This window comes from Rattus norvegicus, chromosome 3 (assembly GCF_021556685.1).
Source record: "Rattus norvegicus strain SHRSP/BbbUtx chromosome 3, alternate assembly SHRSP_T2T, whole genome shotgun sequence".
NCBI classification, from domain to species: domain Eukaryota; kingdom Metazoa; phylum Chordata; class Mammalia; order Rodentia; family Muridae; genus Rattus; species Rattus norvegicus.
In genome coordinates, this window is record NC_141536.1 from 44073597 (window position 1) to 44099620 (window position 26024).

Consider the following 26024-nt stretch of genomic DNA (forward strand, 5'->3'; position numbering starts at 1 on the left):
ACTTTTATTTATCATAAATTAACAAAGGAATATCAAACCTGAGATTTTTTTAATATACAAAAAGTATACTTTAAATTTTTAATTAGTATGTGTGAGAGTGCATCCACATATATGTGTGTGTGGGCATTCGGAGGCCAGAGGCTGACATTAGGTGTCTCTTCCCACACTAGTTTTTGGCAATGTCTGTCACTGAGCCCGAAATTCATCAACTTGGTTAGCTAAAAGACTGACCAGTGAAAGACCTTAAGGGTTCACCTGATTTCGTCCCACATCCATCCCAGAGCTGGGGTTACAGATGTGCACCTGTGTGCCTAGTTTTTATATGGGTGCTGGGGATTTGAACTCAGATCCTCAAGAGGGCGCAACAGATACTTTACCAACTGAACTGTCTCCTGGCCACAAATGTCATACTTTTAATCCTTATCAATCAACCAATGGCATCAACTAGTCCAACATAAAAAAGAGATAGTCAGATTTGGTAGTTCATTTTAAACCTCTATTCCAGGGTCATTTTATTTAGTATTTTTCAACATCCTCTTTAGTTTGGTTCTGATGGGAGCATAATACAGATCTTCGATTGCTTTCTCTTTAAGTTTGAGACGCATCTATTCTGTAAGTCCTGGTTAGATAATATATCGCCTGGCAATGGTGGCACACACCTTTCATCCCAGCACTCGGGAGGCAGAGGCAGAGGGTTTGAGGATAGCCTGGTATACAAAGTGAGTCCCAGGACAGTCAGGACTGCTTACACAGAGAAGCCAGGTCTTACAAACAAAACAAAACAAAACAAAACAAAACAAACAAACCAAACAATAACAAAAGATTACTATATAGTATTTTATAACTTTAGATTTTAGTTTTCAATAAGGTCCATGAACTTTCAACAAATTATTGAAATCTCAATGCATTTCTTTGAGCTTACCTTTAAATCATGGTAATAACTTAACAAGCGAGGGTTTATGGCACTTTTTAAATCATGTGGTTGTTCCTGAGATCACCTGTCTACTGAGACCTTCATATCTAAGAGAAGGTGGTATTTCTCCCATTTAGCTTGAGAACCAGATCTAATCTAGCTTGAGAACTAATAAAACTTAATGTCATCCAAAGTATTAGTTGAGAGCCCAGAACTGGAAGTTTAAAATTTAGGATTTTCCCCAAACCACGGTATTAAAAAACAGTTGAATTAGAATCAGATAAGCACTGGTTTTTCAGAAGCACCCTCCTGTCCTATGCAGCCAGAGTCTTCCCCTTTCCCTTTCAATGTATCGAGTGTACTTACATTCTGAATGCATACCAGTCTGGTCTGGGAACACTATTTAATAGCTCTTGTCTTTTAAAATAATAACCAGCACCCCTTTTCAGAATGGGCCACAGTTAAAGGAAATGAATACATTCAATCTCATCTGATTTGCTTAAAATTCAAAGCCAGTGCTTGAAGATTAATTAAAACGGAGGTGCAATTCACATTATAAGGGCATGATGTTCAGGGGAAATGCAGACAGGACGCCCTTCGTGGCCTCCTTTGCTCTCCGTAGTTGGAGCAGCTCTAACTTCGTCATTGGTTATTCTTCTCAAGATCAGAAATGAGGATGTTCTCTTCTAAGTGTGCCATGCTGAAGCTGGACATAGGGTAGTAAGGGCCCCTCGACCCCGTGAGTCTCGGCAAGATGGCACCGCCATTCTGCTTGTAAATCCAGAGGCAAAGGACGAGAATGCCCAGGACTATTGTCAACGCCAGTGCTGCTGCAACAGGCATGATGCTGTGGCTTAGTCCTGGAGGAAGACAAGGAAAGATGGAGAACAGACACTGTCACATGCCTGCAATCTATCCTGCTAATTCTAAGAAACGTCTAAATGTTCTTTCCCTTCGAAACCTACCTTTCTCTGGATGTGCTGTTACAGCTGGGATGCCTGAAATAAAACAACACACAAGTAAATCCAGCGTCTTTAAATCCAGCAAAGTCTGTCAGTGTTCCAACAAAGCAGGAACCAAACTACTGCTCACGTATCACGTCTGGTGGCCTGTTTTTATGAATGACGTTTTATTGGAGCTCTGATGCTCAGTCATTCATGTATTGTCTGTCTGTCTGTCTGTCTGTCTGTCTGTCTCTCTCTCTCTCTCTCTCTCTCTGTGTGTGTGTGTGTGTGTGTGTGTGTGTGTGTGAGTGAGGGGGAGGGGGAGAACTCTTATGCCATGGTGCATGCCTCATGTTATGTGTGTGTAGGTCAGATGACATGGGGATTCTCTCTTTCTACCATGTGGGTTCCAGGGTTTGGATCCTGTAGGATGTCATACAGTATAATTTTATAACAACAGGATCCAGGCTTGGCAGCAAGTGCTTTTACCAGCTGAGACATATTACCAGTCCATAAGCCATTTACATTGATAAGTATTGGTGTTCATAACACACGTGTTTTTTTCTCTTCCCTCCTTCCCTCCCTCCCTCTCTTCCTTTCTTCCTTCCTTCCTTCCTTCCTTCCTTTTCATTTACTAAAGCCAACAAATTTCCATGTAATCTCAGCACTATCACATATCACAACAGAAATATAGGCAAGACATGGTCCTCACTAATAGGAAGTCATCGTTTTGTTGGGACTTGATGGAGAGTTTGCCTAGCAACAAAAGCCCTGCCTGTCTGTTGTAACATTGTTACAAGCTAGCACCTTTCCCATCTATGATTCCCAGAAGTCTGGAGATGAATGTATGGACTCTTCATTCCAAAGTGACACAGTCTCTGTTTCAGGGCTTATTGACTGTAAGAGCTTTTCTCATTTAAGAAGACTACTCTAAGGGCTAACCTCTGCAATTTTTGGTCTAGGAAAGGATCCAGAGAGAGCGCCACAGAGCTGTAGAGGCACCTGTAAGGTTGGAGAAGAAGGGTTGCTGGGAGTCTGAGGTCAGTCTAGACTTTATAGTGAGTTCCCGCAACCGAGTAGATCTACCCCAGAAACCTACACTGAAAACAAAACAAACAAAGGAAAAAGAAATCTGGTCCTCAGTGCAGCCTGTTTGGACAGGCACTTTCTCACCTATAGGATGAGTATGTTTTAACTGCTCCAGGGCCTTGAAAAGTTGGGGTGCTATAAAACTGGACACTGATGTGTGGTGTTTCCAATCTGCTCTTGATGCTTATGTGGTAGTGAAAGTGTGAGCATGCGGTTACCTTTTGTCTGCTACAATGTTGCCGCACTTTGGGGTTCCAGCATCCCAGCTTCCACTGGCAGCTTTTTCTCTTTCCCTGCCAGGGTCTACTCAGTCTTCCAGCCTCTCCCCGTGTTTTCAGTCATGTCATGTCATTCAAATCACCAACGCTGTCCTTTGCATCTAGTGAGTGTATCTCTCTGTGGGAATCTCGGCTCCTTAGCTGTGCACTGGATCCAGCCTCATTGGTCAACTTAACTCCCACCACGAATATTGTACTCCAGTCTAGCGCATTCTCCATGGCTGCTTTTAGCAGTGCTGAGCCTTTGGGCTAAAATACCTTTCCTACTCTGTCCCAGCGCTCTAAACTCCCCTCCTCCTTCAGAACCCAGAGTCTCATTTCTCTGCCGCCTTATCCAGGAGCCCAGAGGCACCCCAACCTTCCTTCTTGCAAAACAAGAATCTAGGAACTGCCTGATTATCATAAACACCAATGGTTCTCACGGAGGGCTTGCTCACAACTCTCAGCTGTTGTTTGCAAGCGGCTAGAATTTTCTGGTTTCGCTTTCTAAAACTCATTTCCATTGCCATAAACTGTACTGTTCAGGATGGAGTTAAATATGACCTTCTTGGCATAATCTACTCACGGGGCAGAATTACACTTACCTATCCATAACAGATGCACCAAACAAACAAGATATTCCCTAAGACCAAAGCTTTCTCACAGCACAGTACAGCACAGCTATTCTTGGTGTAAACTGTGTGTCTTATTTCATTTATGTGATGAATGATTTCCCCCCCCTTCATCTTAGAGGAGCTGACATGTTCTGACTTGTGTGATGTAGAGCAAGATGACTGTGCCAGAATCTATCTGAAAAACTCTCTGACATGGTGGGCCAGCATTAGCCAGGAACGAGTCAGCGTGAGGAAATTCCTTCTCCCTTTACACACACCTGCTTCCACTTTACAAATGAATCCCGTTTTGTCTTCGCATGGGGTAGACTGCCATACTCCTTCAGGGATCCTCAGGACAACACACGGATGGGGCTTGAGGTGGTCCATGTCTGGCTTCCGTACGCCCCAGTTTGACTGCTCTGTGGCTGCTCCGTCAAACCACCTTAAGGTTTTGTCTGTGGAGAAAAACGCTGCCTTACTATGAATCAAGTGAGTGATTACCAATCTGAGGCCGAGGTCAATCATTAAAGCAGCCTCCAAGTTTAAGGAGACACATTTAACTCCATAAGTGTATTCATGAACAAATCATCAAAAAAGTTATGTATCCAGCAGGGCAGGGGTGGTGCACACCTTTAATCACAGCATTTGGGAAGCAGAGGCAAGTGGAGCTCTGTGAGCTCGAGCCCAACCTGGTCTACAGAGTGACTTCTAGGACAGCCAGGGCTGCATAAAGAAATCTTGTCTGGTGGGAGGGGGAGGCATGTATTTAAGTTACCTCCCGTGCAACCTCTAATTTAGACATAACTATCTTATTTCTTAGTGTCCTGGCTTGTGTTTTAAAACAGCCTACACATTTTTAACCAATTTAAACAAATCGCATAGTAAACGAAACTAATGTATAGAAAAGTCCCTTGAAACCCTAACACCAACACCATAACAAGAAGGTTCATTTCCTAAAGTCGTGGTCCAGTGGGAAAGTTCAGCCCATATATGGTTAATAAGGTGTGTGTGTGTCTGTGTGTGTATGTGTGTGTGTGTGTGTGTGTGTGTGTGTGTGTGTGTGTGTGGTGTGTGCTGTCTGAAAAGAGTTTACTAACAATGAAGCAACCTACAAGTCAGTTTGCTCTTGCCTATTGCCATCAGACAGAAGTTCAAACAATGTCCAGGATTAAAATACTCCCTGCAAGGATGGACTCCACCTACCGTCCTGTAACCACGGTGACACCCTCTCCCCCAAGTAGAATCACTTTCTTGACAAGTACTTCTCAATAACATCAGTTACACAAAGAGAAGAAAACCCCCGATTACCCACATTGGTACCTATGAGGATTCAGAAAGCAGGGTGGCTCACTGGAAGAGCTCCCCATGCTGCCGTGCTTTGTGACTAACACTTGAGAGAGAGTGGGGTGTTTTCAGGTCAGTGTGGCTTGCCTTTGCAGGACTGAGTCTGGGAACAGAGTGGGAGCTAGCTAGCATCGTCAGTGCCTGCATGAAGGCTAACTTGTCTGTTTTGTTTAGGAGGGGGCTTTAGGGTTCACACTGTATTTTCACAGCAAATGTGTTCAAAAGGAGTTCTGTGGCTCCCAGAGGCCTTCAGGACTGCGTATTTATCTGCGCCTCCTCCGCACCGGCAGCACTCACTGTCATTGTCAAGTTGAGCATTCAACCAAACCATCTGGACAGAAGAACCAAGGGCAAGAAGCTCTTCCAGGAGAAATAAATTTTCAGCCTCATCCTTGATTGCCAAAAGATTGGATCCTGTAAACAAGATAAGCGAGGTAAATGGAAGGCAAACTTGTTTCTGAGCCCTGACTTGTGAACCCCCCGGTTTTGAAAAACAACCCTTCCATTACTCAGTACACATTTTCCCTTCCTAGCACTGGGGCTAGAAACACAGGGCCTTGCCATGTTAGTCAAGAGCCCTACTGATGATCAGGACTCAACTCCTGATTTTTATGGTTGCAGAGTGATCGAGTGGACAAGGAGGAGATGGCTTGGGCACCAAAGGGTCTGATGCATAAATACAAGGGCCCAAGTCTGACGCCTCAGGGCTCAGGTAAAGAGAAGGGGAGGGGAGGCAGAGACAGAAGGGCCCAGTAGGTCTTGCTGGTCAGGTGCAGTGAGAGATCATGCCCCAAATACACAGAATGGATAGTGGTTGAGAAAGACACCAGGTATCAAAACACACACACACACACACACACACACACACACACACACACACACACACACACACAATTTAAGGTGACTAAAAACAAAACAGAAAAGCAATGTCCCTCTATGTATGGCTGGCTCAGAACTCACTAGGTAGACCTTGCCCTTAAACTCATAATGATCTTTCCCTGAGCACTAGGATTAAAGGCTCTACGTCACCACACCCACCTAGTGTGATTTATGGTTTACGATTAAAATAATGTACAAGCTTTCACTTAAAAGTTAAAATAGTGAGAGAACATTAAAAGTTCACAGTGCACGTGGCGTCAGAAGGAAGAATTTTGTGGAAAAGCTGTACACTGAGCCACCCTCTCTGGTTTTCAGAGTCTGCACTGGAACTTGAACTGCCTATAATAGTTGTCCTCTTAATAAGCAAAAGGGACAGTGTTTTTGTTTCCCGGTGGTTCTCATGGCCCCTAAGGCTACTGGATCATCAGCGTGTGAGAAAGCACTGTTTACTGAATTCTCAAGAGTACAGGAAAGGGTTCCAGCCCCACAGAAGAATTACCTTCTCTTTTGCAGAATTCTCGAGCATCCTCAAAACTTCTGCTGTCCAGGACTGTAGAAAAACTGTAGCAATGACCTTTAAATCTTATCCAGGGAACTGACGTTTCTGAGCACAGCACTGGGTGCTCAAACGACTTTGTTTCTGTGAAGAAAAACCGGTATGGTTTCAGGCTGGTAACTGGGCTCGCAGACTGAGATAACCCTTATTTTCCATTCCATGGAAGGCCAGAACCAATGTGTACATTAAGATTTTTTCATCAGAATACCCCAAAGACTGGATTATAGACTAGGGCTCTTGAATTTGTTAGGAAACTCTTGACCTAACATGGAGGGTGGGCAAAGAGTGCTTTGTCACTTTGAGTGCTGCCTGGATGGTGGCTGTCAACTGCTATCCTAAGGCTGGGACATCAGGAAGATGCACTGCGTAGAGGAAGCGGCAGCTGAATGATGCTGGGAAAAGGATGTCTAAATGTATAAGATGTGTCCTGTGCAGGGCTACGTGTCACTGACTTCTGAAACCCTTATTTGCACATACTTGCCTGTAGGCATCAGTTACATACATGTGCTGTAGGTGGTAGCATCCAGAATGTAAGTAAAGAATGCAACTTTATAAAATGGGAGATTTAAAAGGAGACCAGAGAGGGGAAGCTCTCAGAGCATAGGAGAGCAACAAGGAAGAGAGCTGGGGGAAATGGGGTAAACGCGTCCAAGGGAGAAGATGGAGCCTCTAGTCAGGGCACTGTTGATAGATGGAGTTTTGGGAATGCGTTAAGTGATCTCAATTAAGGTTCATCTCCAGTAAAGGCACTGGGCTGAACTTCATGTAAATAGGGTATTATGTAAAGCGATGGGTAGGGCATATAAATGTCTGAATGGTGTCAGCTACCACCACTGCACTCGTTGCTTTACCAGCCTTGTCTTAAACATCAACCCTCACAGTTCAGATTCTCCAGAAAGCTTCGGCTCGCCTTTCTTATGCACCTTCCCATCTTTCTCTTACCCTAACCTGCCATACGGCTTTGCTGTGTGGATTCCCTGTCTGTCTTTATCTAAGCTTCTCCCCTCCCAGTGCTTCTCTATGCTGCTGTCCATCAATCCCATCCATTCAGCAAGTTCTGTCTGCATATACAGTCATGCCCTTCAAGAATCCTGACTTTCCCCCAAATAAATAGGATGCTTTTTAAAACACAACAAGAAATGATTGAGGACATCGCAGGCCGTGGTGGGGAGGGCAGTATCAGAAGAATGATGCATTCTTTTCTTGATAATCCCTCTCTCAACACATGTTCTAGACATGCCTGACAGGAAAGGTATTTGTCTTTATATGATGGACCAGATAGACTATAGCTCTTCCTGAGAGCTGAGACTTTTTATTACACGTTCATAATCTTTGCTAAGCACAGTCACACATTCAATAGTAGCACAGGACACAGTCCTGTAGTTGAATAGAATTGCACCTACCAGTGAGTACACGACAAACGGCGCCTTGCAGATGTGACTCACAGGCTGTGCCATGCCAGTGACCATCGGTGTCGGCAAAAACGCAGTCACCAAGAGAGGCTGACTCCTCATCTTTCCAATAGGTGAAAGGGGATTTGGTGCCGTCTGACCAGTCAAAATTCAGACCATTCTGCAGAGGGGATTTGAAGCAACACTTCATTGCTAAGCCTGCGGCTGGGATCACCCAGTACTACCTGAACACCCACTCCTTCCAAGTTCTACACTTCTTTCCAGAAGAAACAGAGGTTTTGGAAGGAACAGAGTTTATTTTTCAGCAATCCAAGTATGTAATACTCTTGTTTTAAAAAGCAAAAGTGAACAGAAAACAAAGCAAACCAAAACAAAAAATCAAAATCACACAAACAGAACTCTTCATGTTCTATTTCAAGGGCAGCAAATTAATTAATAATAAAGTTTCTGATCAGAAAGCAGCAATCATTTTTTAAATGTAGATTCCGGAAATCTAACAAATCACCCAAACATAGTACTTGAGTTTGAGATGTATTTCACTGCATAAATAAGTCAGTGCTCAGGGAAGCTTGAGAATTTTCAAAGGACCCTTGGGTCCTTTGAAACCATGCAAGTACATGTTTATCCTAAAAAGATGTATACTCTTGTTTTATAGCCTTGGCATTCTCAAACAACAATAGCAACAACCACCACCACCAAAAAATCAAAACCGACTAACCAACCAACCAACCAAAGCCCAGTAGTTTTTGTATAAACCAATTATTGAAATGTTACAATGTTGCTATTGTGTCTGGGAATTTCTTTTGCATGCTGATTTCAGTGATTGTCTCTCACTAAGGAAATAGAAAGTTTGCAAAGATGATTAGAGAGACTTAGAACACCTACATCTGGCGTGGATAGTCCAATCCAGTGGGCGTGCCCCAGCCTGCTGAGGAGAACTGTGAGGAAGGACTGGTGAAATACGTCTGGAATGCTGACCAGTTCTGCTCCCTGCATCCGGCAGGACTTTCCTGCTGCGTACCAAGTCATATTAGCACGGATTATTTTATAAGTCCTGTTTCCGTATTCTAATGTGCTGGGGACTGCATAGGTATCAGACACGTTTACATGGTTTTCAAGGGTATCTGGAACGAGAACACCAACAAAATCACTTGTAGCATCCGGACTGGAAAGGGGGATTTCAAACTTAACATGCATCTTTGTCACCAGGATCCACACTGACCCACATTTTTCTTCCAGAAGAGAGGAATTCAAAACACGGAAGTGTGTGGGATGTTAGGGAACTGGAACACTGTGGTGGTTTGAATGACAGTCACCTCTGTAGGCTTATGCGTTTGAATGCTTGGTCTTCAGTTGGAACTGTTTGAGGACTAGGAGGTGTGGCTTGTTGGAGGAGGTGTATTGCTGGGAGCTTTGAGGTTTAAGAAGTCATGCTATTTCCAGGTAGCGCTCCCTCCCTCTTCCCCCTCCCTCTCTCCTGTCTCCTCATGTATGTGCATGTGTCTAGACTACTTTCTCTTTAATATATATGCACTTGTCTTTTTTTTTTTTTTGTCCTGTATTATGTTATAGCTATAGAACAGGCTGAGTTTAGAAAAACTAAACCAGGAAAAAAAATTAAACTTTTCTGCCGTAACTGATTTAGAATAAATTTTGTCCCTCTAGCATACTAGGCTGAAAACTAAAATCACTAAGTGGTTTGGGTTTATTAAGGGGCGTGGGAAGATGAAAATGGCTGAAGGCCTGGACTTAACCCATTCCTGACCCTACCTGGCTAAGAGACCTGGAGAAAACTAATCCTTCTAAAGCTCAAATTTCAGGTCTATAAAAACTGATGGAAAAAAAAAAAAAAGAACTGATGAGATCTTCCTTAGAAAGGGGTCTGTAGAATTCATTGTGATCATTGTGATATCCACAAGGACACGCTCTATTGCATCTGGGACATATCGACCACTCAATAACTGTTGTTCCTCTTACCCATAGTCTGTTTTGGTCCCGTTCTCCATGATGAAATGGCAAGGTGGGGACTTGCCTTTCACCTTGTTACTGTTATTTGCTCTGGAAAGCACATGTGTAAGATCTGGGCACACAGATAAAAGGAGCCACCTGTTAACTAGTTTGTGATGGACTGTACTTTATCTGTAGTGTGCTCTTTCCTGAAAGTCTGTTTGCTGGCCTATGTGCCCACTTTACGGTTAGTTATACAAAATCCATGTAATACCAAAGTGCTTTTTTGAAATGATATTTAGTACAATTAATACAACTGAAAGCTTTTGTTTCTTCCCACTGTTGATTTTACAGTAGGGATTTCTCGCCATGCACTTAATCCTCTCAAGTTTCAAAACAAAACACACCTGATTTTGAGTAATGTGGTCTTGTAACTCATTATGCTGGAGAAGAAACATCTATGGAAATTGAATTGTTTCCAACTGTCCAGTCTTGACACCCCACCCCCTCAACCCCACCCCCTCAACCCTACCCCTGTGTATGTGCTCATGCATGTGTGTGTGCATAGACTTGTGTGTGAATACAAGCCTGTGTGTATCGTGTCATGCATGTGGAGGTCAGAGGACAGTCATGAATGTAGATTCTACTCTTCATTTGAGATGAGGTCTGTTGTGTTGCTTTTCTGCTGTGTCTGCCTGGTTAGCTCGTCTGTGAGTTCCAGGGGATCCTTCTGTCTCTGTCCTCATCCTGGGATTACAGAGGCTTTCACCTTGTATCTGATTTACATGGGTCCTAGGGATTCGAACTCAGGTCCACATGCTTGTTCTTTCACTCACTGAGCAACCTCCCCTGGTATTTGTATTTTTTTCAACTGATAATGACTTTATTCTTTCAGGAGCACAGCAATTTTTGGCTTCAGCCCAATATAAGCATATATCTACATGGAAAATGTAGGACATTCATTGTAACAAGAATTAAAGTTTAATATTTCTCAGGAATAATTTTTAAAAAAACTGTCATTTGCTAAACATATGCTGGGGAACTATGCTAAGTTTTATGTATATATGAGAATCTAAAGTAGTTCTCATGTCACTTTATAGAAATTGAAATCAAGGCTCACAGAGGATAAGTCATTTGATTGCTTACAGAGGTGGAGTGGGAGTTTGTGTGACAGGATACCAGGCCTGCTCCCCCTTCCCCCTGCAGTGTCACCAAAGGAGTGTCTATGGGGCTTGTCTCCAAATGACGAAGAAAGTCGGTAAATTTGAGAAGAGGTTATAACATCCCAGAAGTAGAATCGCTACATTTAACTGAAACTCTGCTTTTAAGATTGAAGTTCCTTATCTACACAATGGGGAGACTTTGACCCGTTTCCTGGAATGGTTCTAAAGATTTTATGGCATAATGCACATGAATCTAAAGCACGGTGCCAGGCGCAGGGAGACACAGCAGGTATGGAAAGCAAGAGGTTTCTTTCCTACTATTCAAGGTCACTCAAGGATAGTCACACTGCCCATTCAACCCTCTGGATTTCTGTGACAGTGTGACACTTTAGTTAGGATCTTAAAGGTCTTCCAAAGGCCCGGGTGTCTGAAGTGTGGTCCCCAGAGTGGTGCCACTGAGTCGATGGGACATTTAAGAGGTGAGGCCCAGTAGAAGGTCTTAGGTCACTACGGGCCCACACTGAAGGGAGCCGTGGGGGCTTACACTCTTCTCTTTCCATACTTCCTGCCTTCCAGTCATGAACTGAGTGGCTTTGTTCTGCCCCCTGACCCCTCCATGATGTTCTGCTACAGCCCCAAAGCAATGGGTCTATTTAATCATGGGCCAGAGCCCTTAAAATTGCTATGCCAATATAAACCTTCTCTCTTTATAAGTTGACTATTTCAGATATTTTGCTACAGGGAGGTGAGGCTACCACATATGGCTTTGGCATTACACTCCAGAAATCACTAGGGAGGTTTATCTGCCGGATCTAGAAACACACTATAGATCCTATTTGGCCACAAACACTATTGTTGGAGCTTAGAAAAAGTGAGTGTGAATTGTTTATTTCTATGAATTTTGCTGCTCTTGTTTTTAGTCAGGGTTTTACTATATATAACCCAGGCTATCCTTGAACTAGACAAGATGTTTTTTATTGCTGTTGTTGGAGGGTTTTTTTTGTTTGTTTGTTTTTGTTTTTGTCTCAGTCTTCCAAATGCAGGGGTTACAGGTATAAGCTAAGTATAGCTCCTTATTCTTTTGCAGTATTCTGGGTGAGTTGTAAAAATAGCCACAGCAGTCTATGTTTAGGTCTAGTGGCAGTGTTGTCTGCCAAGTGTTATATGGCAGAATTTAATTTAATCCTCACTGTGAAGTAGTAAGTGGGTAGACACATCAACTGGCTGTGAAGTTCAGACAGAGGGTCTTTGGAGGGTGACAAGTCCATAGGGTCCCGTGATGAATCTTGGTGGCTTTGACTGGAGAGAGGGAATAGAACGGCTCACACCAGTCTCTCTCTGCGTAATGTGCCACCTTGGAAGTCTGACAGGAAGATGGCCATACCACAGACATCATATCAGGTTGCCTTTGGAGCAGAACCATAAGGCAAACGAATGTGCTTTTCTTTGTGTTAATGTTAATGTCATCAGAATGTGGGGAAATGGTACAGAGTCCCGGGACACAGGAAGAAAGCTGTTTTATGGTCCTGGGGTTAATGTATGAACATGGTCATCTGTCAGATGGTTTCTGCAGTCCTGAGAACACTGCTGAAGGGCATAGTCTTAAGAAGTGGGGGATATGTGGTTAAATAGACTTAAATATACTCATGTTATTAGTGGCAAAGCCGGTAGACAGCAGGTATGGAAGAAAGGTCGGAAATGAAAGCAATAAAGCCCCAGTGAGCTCTTACCTTGCATTTTTTCACACACAAATCCATAGCCTTTTTTCCCACAGTCATCGAAATACCATTTTCCAGTAAAATGGAAATTAGGATTACTTGACATCAGGGCACAGAGTGGAGCACGCTTTTGAACTTCAGTGGTGTTATAATTGGGGATCTTTGAAGAAATACATATGTTATAAAAATATGGTAACAAATAACATTATTGTCACATTGAAAATCTTTATTTAGGGCATAATTTTAAAAAGTAATGCACCATTATTCTCATATTTACATCTAATAAACCAGCTCAGAGTCTCCCCATAGCCTCCAAGATAAATAATCACTATGATGAGTGTAATTGTGTTTATGATACTCATGAAATTGTTCTATTACATTATTAAAAATTAACATATAACCAGTGAACTAGTATAAATGGATAGCTTCAAAATATGGGAAGAAAGTTTTAGTTGATAAGTCTCAGATATGTTCTTATTAAAATGATGTCAAAACCATAAATCTTAAGGGCCTTAGATCACAGTGCAATGGTTAAAGTGTAGAAGACCCTGGGTTCAATCCTAGTAAACCCTGCCCCCAATAACATTTGAAACTTACATTTATTACATCAGATGGAGACCAGTTAGAATACACCACAGGCTTCCCATTTACCCAATTCTCATGATTGTCACTTTGTAACCCTATCCATACATTCGTGGTCTGGCCGAAAAGATTCACAGTAATGAAAGCTGGAGGAGAGAAATACATTATCTCATAACACCACACAAGTCATTGGGTTGTCATGAAATGCTATCCACAGAAATGATGGTATTTAAATTTCAGCAAACGTCCTTATGTCTCAGTTATAGGAATTTTGCACTTTGTTCCCTTAACAGTGTGACTTTCACTTTGGTTTCACTTTAAATTGACAATATTAGTGGGATAACCTGAGAGTCCATCAGATCATTAGCCAAACAATTTCCAGTGTTTACTTACTGTGTTTTAAACAAAGGGGAATTAATGCACCATATTTAAACAGAAATCTATAACTGCCTAAGTTTCAAATTGAAACGTATAGGTGAACTCAAAATGATCTTTAAGAAGCTTGTCCTGCAACTACTGTAGATGTTCCTGAGAAACTACTTCTGCCATTTTAGAACACACACTCAGTCCGTAGTCTCACCAGTGCAGCCATCCAGTTAAAACCTCCAAGGGCAGCAGTTTCTAGGCAGCCTACTGACTCTCACAGATGTCGTGGCAGAAACCCTGGTGCTCAAACTGAAATTTCCTGTGCCTTAGCAGCACAGTGCTTTAATGGCTGATTTGTAAACGCAAGTTTGAGGTGCTGCTTTGACTAAGACTTGAATGGCCCCTCAGACTCTACCTTGTTCCAGTTCACTTTCGATGGAGACCAGCGTCCCACCCTTGGCAGCACAGAATTCCTGAGCACCTGTCCAGGTCTTCAGCTCCCGTGGGTCCTTGGGGATTGTCACCAGGAAGCACTACAAATAACAACACAAAGTGTTCATTCCTGCACGGTTCCACTAGAACTGAAACAGTTTCCCAAAGACACCGAAGGTCAGCCTTGGAAATGATAATTTTCTTAGGCGGAGAACTCATTTGTCTTCCGCCGGGCTCTGCAGGCATTAATGAAGCAAGGAGAGGCACTGCTTTGGGGCGAGCGATTTGTCTCATTCGCACAAAGCAGAAGCAGAAGCAGAAGCAGGGATGTGTTTGTCACGGGGAATATCACGGAGTGTCTCTGCTCAGTGGAGGAAGGTGCTCTTCCCAAGAAGGAGCCAGTCTGCCTGCAAGCTTTACAGAAGGGGACTCAGTCTGAGAGGAGACTTTATCTATAAGCAGACCTTCTCACTGTAGTGAGAGATGGAAGGACCTGGAGGATTTAAGTCCTAGAAGCTCAAAGCCAGCCATTTTATAGAAAGTGCACAGGAAGTTACAGAAACACAGTGAGGGAGGCGAGAAAAAGACCTCTTTATTATGCCATGCACACGAAGGTCAGGGGACCACTCTAAGGAGTCAGTTCTCTCCTTCTACTGTGGGGTCCAGGGATCAATCTCAGACTATCAGGTTTGTATGGAAAGTGCTTTTACCCACTGAGCCATGCTGTGAGCCTGCGACTGTATCGTCACGGGGACTTCCTTACTATGAGATGGGACAGAGAATCAGAATGATACAGTTGGCCCACCTTGCTCAATAAATGCAAACTTGCTAGGGACACTGGAATAAGGAAAAGGGAGAAAGAAGGCCAAGGCACTAACACTTCAGGCCAGGGTCCACAGAAGTCAGGGGAGACTCCTGTGCAGGGGACATTTCATCCAGAAAGTGCTGGCAGTTTCTCTTTGCCATTTCCCCCTCAAAGAACATAGCCAGCCCTGGTCATTGTCAGATCCGATCCTGGAATTGAGCTACGGAGAAAATTTCAAAGTAACCTCAGTTGACCTAGAAACTCAAGTATGAAAGTGTGAGCTCTCTCTCCTGTCTTACCCTGGAATAGTGTCCTTCTTCCTTACTCTCTCATTTCTAGTCTGTCACCTATCACCTCTGCCCAACCACCATGACTGCATAAAAGCAGAGATAGTTAGCCACCAAAAGACATCACACCAGAGACAATCCCCCCAAAACCACCCATGGGATAAAAGAACAGACTGTGAAACGATCACCAATTTTGAGTATCAAAATTGACTGTCAATTCCAAGAGAGGAATTTGAGTGGAACTATCCCATTAAAATGTCGTTTAAGTTTTAAATTTTAAAAATCTTTAAAATTCCTTTTTAAATTTTTTTCCACTGTAAACATTTTGGGGGGAAAACACAGTTACAGGGCTGTTGAGATGGCTCAGTGGAAGAGCCACTTGTCACAAAAGCATTGGTGACTGAAATTTGGGTCCCCAGGACTCAAGTTAAAAGCCAGGTGACACCAGGGCTCTCTGCTTGTAATCCCAGCAAGCAGGAGGTGAAGCTGGGGATCGCTGGAGCAAGCTGGGTAGCAGGAGAGCTAGCCAGATCCCGCCTCAGTGTGTAAGGTGGAGAACACTTGTGTCAACCTTGGGCTACTGGTGGAAAAAAAACAGTGTTAACCTTGGGCCTCCACACAATCGTGGACACAATTACAGGCAACTATATACTCTTGTGTACTTACACACATGCGTACACTTATACATATACTCCTATGACACATGCATTTAAAAAGCAAAGAAAAAATCAGTCAAGATTAAGCTCACAGAGGTACTAGAACCCATTCTTTTGGGCACACAGCGTAATCTTGTCTCTTTCACTACAACACCAAATCGGTATTTGTGTCATCCATCTCTGTGACACTGACAGAACGTGCTCAGAAATGTCCACATTCTCTACTTAACCTTGTAAACTACTCTATGACTCTGTGCTGAGCATACCCAGAAACGGGTCCGTTCTCTTTCCTTCTTCAACCAAAACCTTAAACTGAGCACACACGTGAATGTGCCCACCTAATGGTGCAAGATGAGTAGGTACGGACTCTCTACAGAGATCAACACACTTGCTTTCCTTGAGGAGAGCAGCATTCTGGGGACAACCCCACTGTTCTCCTTAACTGATACAGGCCTCGGGTCTCCCCCACGCTTATCTCCTGCTGATTTCTGTTTCAGTTCTCTTCCTGTAGCCAACTCCCTGCAATCAATGACACAATGACATTCTCGGGCAATCTAGATTTACCACAGCAGCTCTCTTACGGCATGATTTATACCCTTGTGGGTATTTCAACAAAGTCTGGGGACATATGCAGTTAGAGACGAGGATGCTGCCAGTTTCTGCCGTGAACGACTGTTTTTTTCACAACAAAGAACAATCCAACCCAAAGTGTCAAAACTCAGAACTCAGTCCTGATGATGATTTTTTTTTCTTTTTGGACTTCAGGGCTCCATCCCCCACCCCCTTTTAGGATTAAAACCTAGAAACTGATGTAGCCTGCATTACTGATCAAGAGAGGGGTGGGTTTCCAGCTCCCCCTGCACACCCCTTTCTTGTTTGCTTCACAAAGAAAAGGAATTGGCTTTAAAGGCGTCTCCTTTTATAACAACCACCCTTTTATCTGTTCCTTTTTATTCTGCTTCTTTCTTCTAATTACAAATCCCAAAGAGTGGCGCACACTAATTATTGGGAAGTCTTATCATTTAATGTGAGTTCACCTGTGTTTAGATAGTCACTAATGAACCATTCATAAATACCAGTGACTCTTGCCGGCTCGGTTTGCTCCACCCTTTGCAGGAAGACTCTCTCTCCTCACTGCCGTACATGTTTCCCCCACAGCCAAGATTTATTAGTTTGACAATGGAAGTATGGCCTCCTGTTACCTTAGGCTTGCTTTTCTAAAATGGACCACATTGACTAACACACTTTGAAACTGTCTCGTTAATAATTGAGGCTGAACAGCTGGAGGAAGGATGGAAACCCTGATTTTAACTTGTTTATCTTCCGACAAATTCGTGAAATGTGATCAAGTTTTATGCATCTCTGATCATAACTGTGAATTAAGGAGGCCCTGTAATATTCCAAATGAGGTAGGAATAATAAAGCTTCTTTGTTTCAAAATAAGTTCTAGTCAACATCTAACAATAGAATCTATATTTCCTTCAGATTTGGTCTTTTCTCAGCTTCCCTTCTGTTATTGGATGGAATGATTGATTACCTATGGCTGAAACAACCGTACGCTCTCACCCATCTCTGCCTTCGATGCTGCTGGAGGACCCACGAGCACTGAACCAAGGTCTGGAATAATAACATAAAGTACACACACACACACACACACACACACACACACACACACACACAGAGAGAGAGAGAGAGAGAGAGAGAGAGAGAGAGAGAGGTAGGAGAGGAGAAGAAGAGAAAGAAAAAGATATAGAAGACCTCTCTCTTGGCTCTGTTGACTAACCCTTCCTAGAGTGACATAGTAGGTATCAGGCTTCTCCCACACCATTAAGCTACATCCTCAAACATGGAGGAGAAGACTTACGGGACATGGGAAAGGGACACCTAGCTTCCAGATACCTCGTTTTTCATAAAACTCTAAAAAGGCGATTGACTTGTCAGCTGAGTTTTTTAAAGTAATAAAAATCAGTCCTTGAAAGAATTGACAAAGAATTGGGAAAGTTTAATGGCCTGCAATGTATTGAGGTTTGTTCAGGATGTATCCCCCATTTTCCTTTCTGTAGCTTTAAGAGTTGATGGGGGAAATGGTCCAGCAGTGCCTGCTGCCTCTCTCAGCAACAATCCTTTCTTTGCCAGCTTCTAGAGTATCTGATGAACCCGTCAACACTGGTCCCTGCTTAGCCATAGTTTCCACTTTATCGGTTTCCGTCACCCACAGAGGAGGAAGTGAAGAGCAAAGACAACAACGATGTGATCTGTGCGTGGGAAAGAGTGGGACGGAGAAGGAGGAGCCCCCTTCATTTGGCTATAGGACATCATTTTATTTTATTATTGGTTATTGTGATTCTTCCTTTTCAAAGATTTATTTTTTTTAAATAAGTTGGGATAGTTCATGGAGCTGGAGTTTAATGTAGCTGTGAACTGCCCCATGTTGGTGCTGGGAACTGCACTTGGGTCTTCTGCAGGGGCAGCACGAACTCTTTACAGTCGAGCTGTCACTGCAGCCTCTATGGTTTCTTAACCCATCTCACTTATGAATGGAACTTTATCAAAGTTACTCAGTCCTTAGAAAGACCCTCACCTAAAGGCTTCCTCTACTAGTGGGAGGTACTGTGGACGTTTAAGAGGTAGAGTCTAAGGAGAAGCCTTAGAAAGCAAGGAGTGTCCTCATAAGGACCATGGCGACTCAGTCTCTGTTTCTCTGTCTACTCCCTCCAACTCTCCCGGTGAAGTTCAGGATACAAACACCTGGCTTTTGATTCTGTTTTAAAATAAAATTGTGAGACAAGATAGGCAGTTGTTTGTGTCTGTCCACAACACCCACTTCTAGGATGCCCTGGTTCTAACAGCTTTAAGAAACTAACAGTCAGGAGGAATGAGGTAAAAGTCAATCAGAATCCAAATCTGAGCCAAAATGATATAGAAGAAGATGTAGGGAGAAGTATTCATGACACGTGACTTGAGGCTCTGTTCTTAGGTGTCATACCAAAAGCACAAGCAATTGAAGAAAAAGTAGATACATTGGGCTTTATCGAAATTATAGAGTTGCATGCATCAGAGGGCATTATAATTATAACGGAGAACATAATTATAATTATTAGAGGTGAAGATCATTTACCTGATAGGGATTCATTACACATAACACTAGAAAGACTGCCTACAATTCAACATTAAAAAAACCAAATGACTTAATTAAAACATGGACAAAGATTTAATTAAACATCTACCCCCCAAAAAAGTATATGAATGAACCTCCTATTGTATATGCAATTATAAATTGTTCATTTGCTGGGAAAACCCATTTGTCAGTTTTTCAAATAGCTGAACCAGAGCATCCTATGACTTAGCAATTGTGCTTCTAGGTTTATCTCCAAAGGGAATGAAAACTGGGACTTGGAAATGTACACACTGGTGTATACTGTAGCATTATCATTATTATTATTACTATTATTATTATTTATTTCTGTGGAAAATACCAGCAGAACCTTGCTTTGGGTTGTGTTGATATTTTAATAATAACAATTCTTTGAAAAATAAATCTAATACTACTTTTAAAACAGGGAAATGAAATGTGTGTGTGTGTGTGTGTGTGTGTGTGTGTGTGTGTGTATGTTCCTGCATGTTCTTATAGGGGGCCATGCACCTGTCAGAGGACCACCTTGGGTTTCACTCCTTGCTTTCCCTCCTGTTCCACACAGGATCTCTCTTGTTCACTGCCATGTAAACAAACTAAATGGCCCATGAGCTTTCGGTGATTTCCTTGCCCAGCCCCCCAGGTGGAAACATATGCTGGTGTTAGACACATCTGTGCTACTGCATCTGCTATTTTACATGGTTTCTAGAGGCCTGAACTCAGGTTGTCAGGCTTGCTTGGCCAGACAAGTGCTTTACACGCGGAGCCCTAGGCTGAATTTTGATCTGATTTTCAGAAAAGTCACACGGTTATACAAGCCTCCAACGTCTATGTAGAAATTGGAATAGTAACTTTATATGTTTTAAAAATTTCGTCAAATGAGAAATGTTTACGGAACCGCCCAGTAAAATCAGCCAAGCGAGAACAATACTAAGTACTGGAGAGATGGGTGAGCAAAGGGTGATCACGCATTGTATAGGACTGTCCTCTGAGTCCAATAGCTGCCATCTTCAGTGCAGCTGTGCCCCTTGTAAAAGATTATCCATCCCACCTGGGTCTGCTGGCTGTTTACTCTCACTGGGAGGAAAGGGGTCGGGAGACCCTCATCCAAGTAGGAGTTCATCCAGCTGCTTCATGCCACCTGTTGTATCCAACTCTGCCCTAACTGTATGTGGCCTGGGCGAGGGGCTAGGGTAGATAGACTAGGGGAAGAAGGCCCCATCCATGTGTCTAGGTCATCTTCTCTGCTAGGTAAAGACTTTCCCATAGGCAACCCTTCACCTACGCTCTGTAAGGAAACAAGTAAACTGAGTGGTTCTTCAGTGTGGCTTTTGTAGAACAGCACCTTTGTCTTTGGGAACCTTAGGAGTAGGGTAGATATAGCTCACATCCCCCTGGGAAAGAATTTCGGCAATATCTGTGCTATAGAATATTACTCAGCCTTAAAAAAGGGAAAAAAAACCCATGTTATCCATGGTCAAGACTTAACATCATGTGATCCATGTTATAACTTGGCCAAGACTTAATATCATGTGATCCATGTCATAACATGGTCAAGACTCATGTGATCCATGTCATAACATGGTCAAGTCTTAACAACACCACACTGAATGAAGTGAGCCAGTCATCAAAGAATAAATATTCTTCCTGATTTCGTATACAGGAGGCATATACAGTATGTCTCAGAGAGGCATGAAGTAAAACAGTGGAACCATTTCTTCAGGAGCCAGGGTGTGATGGGGAAGAACAACACGTTATTTTTATTTAAAAAATTCGAACGCGGAGTTTTGGTTCTGCAGGAGGAGAAAGGACCCGGAGATGCTTTGTTCATCCCGATGATGCTGACCTCTTGCAAATCACACCCTGAAAGCGATTAAGGTAGAAAATTCTATGGAGTGTGTACTTCACCATAATTAAGTTAGCCATATAGAGTGAGCCCTGTATGTACAGAATTCAGGTGACTTCACTGCCCAGGTTGACAGTGACATTAAGATGCTGAAGAGGATGCCAGCCAGTGTGACCAAACACTTCGATTCAAAACTGGCTGTCCTCAGTTAAAGAGCAATTTCATGTCAGCGTGGGAAGTTACAACGCCATCTCACTTCTGAATTCTGTAAGAGTTAAACAATCACAGTTCGGGGTTCACTTTAATCACTTCCAACCAAGGCCTGTAAAGTCATTTTATTACAAAAACATAAGGGGCGGAGGCAAAATCCTCTGCCTTAATTGAGCAGCATCAGAAATCATAAACCTAGATGATGGTGTCCCTTCTGGCGAGCCTCTTAAATCCAATTCTGCACCAAGCATCAGCTTCATGAGGCACAAGATGACCCTGACCAAATTACATCATCAGCTCATCGGTTTACAGGGAAGTGGAGGTCTGCTGGTTCTGTGCAGGGGAGGGGATGGAGCATGGGCCCTCTCAATGTGCAGTTTATTTGTAAGCAGGGTGTGTAATAAATGAGCAGGTAGACACACATGTGTACATACACACACACACACACACACACACACACACACACACACTGCAGACGTGCATATACATCACATCCTGTGGCACCAAAAGACGTCACTAGTAAAACTGCCTCTACAAATGAGGTGTGGATGGGTGGCTGCCTTACACAAATTCTTTTTGTGCCAAAGGGAAAGCTTCTAAAACCATTAGGATGTGATAGTGACCTCTCAGGTCCCTCCAATAACTGGTGCTTAAAAAATAAAACAAACAAACAAAGAAACAAACAAAACAAATCCACAACCTACCCTCACTTTTAATCACTGTTCAATTGAAGTCCAATAAAGAGAGACTGACAAGAAGAAATTTACCTTATAGTTAAAATAAAGCCACCCTTTGGGGCACGTGCCATGCTGTGTTGGCGGCTTCTCCTTCTCGATGACCCATATTTTCACTCGCTTACAGATGCTGGGCATAGGAACAGAGCAATTCTCAGTGCCCCAGAGCCCTGCAGGAGGAGACAGGTCGGAAAGTCTCAGGAACGAGGACAGTTTCTCCCCAAGTTCTTCTGGATAGCTTGTCATGTCATGACCCCTAGGATTTTTCATATTTTATTTTTTGAAGTCTAGAAACTGAACAAAATTACTAACTACAGAGATCTCTAGTGACCCTTACCTGGGCAAGGTGAGACCCCTGTAAGACTGTAAGAACTTTTTACGAAAGAAAGCAAATGCTAAAATTGAAACAGAATTAATCTAAAATCCTAGGAATATCTGACTTGGGACACAAAGTAAGACTTTACAGTTTTAAGTATCCAGCCTCAGTATACGGGGGAAACAATTCTAAGATCGTCATTTCTGAAGATTTTAAAACATGTCGAAGCTTTATAAAAGATCCTCAGGAAATGCAGGTTGGATATACCTAATTGAAATTCTAAAACAAACTCCGAGTGTTGATGTGGTGCTCCTTCTGGAAGACTCCCCTTCGGAGGCATTTCCGATTTCAGATGTTTAGCTTGCAAAAAACAGTTCAGTGGTAAAAGCCCGCTTTAGCATCCCCAACCTGCAAACTCCAAAACACTTACTCAGATCCCCAACTTACATAAGAACATAATACGTTAAAGCAGGAACTTCTCAAAAAGGAGGATTTCTCAGTCTTGACCCTTACATGAAACCTGTCTTCTGTTAGATAGATCCCCAATTTCCTAGCCTCCTTCGAACTGTCTTCTAATTTAAAAGGGCTGCAATGGCGGGGGTGGGGTGGGTGCGTGGGGTGGTGTCAGGACAGCGGTAAGTAAATGCCTGACTAGAAGCTGCCGCACAGCCCAAGGCAGGTTTAACTTCTTGTATCAGAACAAGAGTAAAATCTGGGGCTTCGGTTTAAGGTGGGGCTGGGCTGACTGTTAGCAGGAATACTCAGCTCTTCTTGCAAACAGCTCTTTCCATAGGCTGTCCTGACACCTGCTGGTAAAGCAAGCGGATTAACTACAGTTTTCTCCTAACTCTGCAGAGGCCCAGCCCAGAGGATTTCTCTTTCTTTCTTTTCCTGACCAAGTTAGTTAGGAATATTTTTTTTAATTTTTATTTTTTTATTTTTTAGTATGGCTTCACTCAGCCTAGGCTGAGTGTTCTTAGAACATACAGAAGATACAGACAGGATTTCTAGCCTCACTGTGCCACGGAATCCAATATGCAAATAGGTTCTCTTCTAGGATGATCAGTCATTAGAGCCAGAGAAGGAGGGGGAGGGGAGGGGAGGAGTAGGGGAGGGGGGAAGAGGAGGGGGAAGGAGGAGCTGAGCACAGGTGTTTTATTTAAAGATGCTTTGACTGCATGTATGTCTGTGTGAGGAGGCACCGGAGCCCCTGGAACTGGAGTTACTGTTGTGAGCCTCCATGTAGGTGCTGGGAATTGAACCTGGGTACCCTGGAAAGTCAGCCAGTGTCCTTAACTGCTGAGCCATCTCTAGCCCTGAATGTAGGGTATTCTCTCTCTCTCTCTCTCTCTCTCTCTCTCTCTCTCTCTCTCTCTCTCTCTAATGTGAGGGAAAATGGAAGTAAATTTCACAGAGATTAGAGTGTTGGCCAGTTTACAAATAGGAGAATAGAGCTGTATGAAGAAATAGTCCCACAATGAAGTCTCACAGAGAACAGCATTTACAAGGCACATTCCCTCCCCACTCCCTACCCCCACTGTATCTGCCCAAATTAGTTAACTCTTAATTGTTTGTGTGCCTGGTCCCAGAGGAGGTCTGAAGAGAACGTTCTGTCTAAGCTCCACCCCCACAGTTACCTGGCAACAGCCAGCTGTGCCTGACTCACTATAGAAGGAGCTCCTTGCCCTCCTCTCTCTCTTGTTCTTGTTCTCTTACTCCTTAGTTCCTCCTCTCCCTATTCCCCTCCCCCTTCTCTCCATGTGCTCATGGCCGTCCTCTACTCCTCTCCTTCTCTACTCTCTCTCTCTCTTTCTCTGCCCTACTAACCTCTTAACTCCTGTCCCCATGCCCTGAATAAACTCTATTCTATACTATACCATCTGTGGCTGGTCCCTCAGGAGGAAGGGATGCCTCAGCATGGGCCCACTGAGGCACTGCCTTTACCCAGACCTCCATAGAACATACCCCACCCCCATCTTTTATAAATACAACAAAGTGGGTGTGGGGAAATCAGGTTTCGTCTCTGGGGCAGAGGTGCGTGTCTGTAACAGTCTCCGTTGGCTCTCGAGTATTTATCTATCTGTAAGTTATTGACAGGCACGTGGCTGCATGAATTTCATAAGCTGAGTGATCATCCAGAAGCCTGACAACTCATGAGATTGCACACAATCAACAGAAAATAAAACAAACAAACAAACAAACAAACAAACAACAACAACAACAAAAAGCCTGCACAGGGGAGAACGGCAGCCTCTAGAGGTGGTTGTGGTATAAACCCAAACATGAACAAGGAACTTAACCTGTTATAGCAGACATGAAGACGCATCGCTTTCTCTGGCTATCCATTCTTCCTTTCCTTCCTTTGTCCCAGTTCTGAAATATCACGGGTGACCCATTACTCCAGCTGTAGGAAAATTTAAAGAGATTAGTGTTTTTCACATGTGTGTGGTATCATGTTTGTGTATATTTGTGCCGCACGTGTGTAGATGCCTGTGGAGACCAGAAGGGGGCGCCAGGTCTCCTTGAGTTGGGGTTGCCCAGTGTGGGTGAGGAGAACAATTCTGAAGGAGAGGCGAGTGCGCTTGCGCACTGAGCCGCCCCTCCAGCCTTGGGCGGAGGAGGGGGGAATTAAGGTCTCATTTTGCATTTTCAGTATCTGCATCCATCCCTGAGTTCTGGGGTATGGACTTGAACTATAATGGTTTATTCAATTTGGTTACATGGTCACGGGCAGCATTTTACCCGTAGTTAATACTGTGCCGTACTCACAAAGTTTTCTCAAAGTTAACTTTATGCTGTGTTTTTTATCTCTCGCACAAAATATTAGGGCAGGCGGAAGCCTGCACGGGTAACGGGTATGTTTGTCGGATAGACTGGTGATGGATCCACTAAACACTCGTGCCTTTCATTAGAAGAATGAAGTTTGCTAAGTTAAGGATTAACGGGTGAAAGGCTAGTCAGCGAACTGGTCACTAGAATCCAGTCCAGTCACTGGGCACGTACGACTTGTCCAGTAATGTTAACTACGGATTAATCATGGTTCATACTGAATTTGATCTCCAGCTCTTCTATCTTCAAGTCCGATCCACCAATTCGCCCCGTACTTTGATAGCTAATAAAGGGAAGAGAGAGAAAATGTCAGCATTCGTCGTTCTTGTTTTCCTCACCATCTGGATCAATGGAGGTACTATTAGCTTTTGAATCACTACGATTTTACCCAGTTATAGGCAGAATCACTAAGGGCTGGTATCTAGAGGGAACATGAAATTGAATTATTCTAAAGCACTTCCTGTTCATTATGAAAGAGAATTGTAGTGAACCACCGAGAATATCTTCTTTCCATTCAACTCGAAAGCAAGGTTTCTAACTCTGTAAGAAGCCACGTGACACGAAAGAGAGACCGGTGCTTCTTCTGAGTATAATTAGTGGCTTCTTCTCTCGGTGATTTACGGAAGCTCGCCGCAGATGTCACATGTATTTGACAAACAAGGTACGAAGACATTAACAGAATAAAGATTTAGAGTCTAGGCATAGTAGTCTGTGAACCTTTAGACAGTGTCCGCATTCAGAGAGAGAGAGGAGGGAGGGAAGAGGGAGGGAGTTAGGGAGGGAGGGAGGGAGGGAGAAAGAGAGAGAGAGGAAGAGAGAGAGAGAGAGAGAGAGAGAGAGAGAGAGAGAGAGAGAGGGAGGGAGAGAGACAGAGAGAGAGACAGAGAGAGAGAGAGAGAGAGAGAGGGAGAGAGAGAGAGAGACATAGGACAAAAGAATACTACAGAATTTCAATGGCTGACAACTAGAAAATTATCCATTTTTTTTAAAAA

The 26024-nt window shown here is 43.3% G+C and overlaps 1 protein-coding gene across 1 annotated transcript in view; it reads right to left on the bottom strand.

The window, feature by feature from the left end:
• Window positions 1–467: 467 nt before the first annotated feature.
• Pla2r1 (phospholipase A2 receptor 1) overlaps window positions 468–26024 on the bottom strand; it is a 129910-nt gene continuing 104353 nt past the window's right edge. Inside the window, 13 exon segments of the mRNA NM_001100837.1 lie at window positions 468–1773; window positions 1879–1911; window positions 4096–4272; window positions 5459–5575; window positions 6540–6680; window positions 8000–8168; window positions 8894–9132; window positions 12849–12996; window positions 13434–13564; window positions 14200–14317; window positions 21921–22057; window positions 24504–24607; window positions 25251–25315. Of these exon segments, the coding sequence (NP_001094307.1) occupies window positions 1556–1773; window positions 1879–1911; window positions 4096–4272; window positions 5459–5575; window positions 6540–6680; window positions 8000–8168; window positions 8894–9132; window positions 12849–12996; window positions 13434–13564; window positions 14200–14317; window positions 21921–22057; window positions 24504–24607; window positions 25251–25315 (1797 nt within the window). The 3' untranslated portion in view covers window positions 468–1555.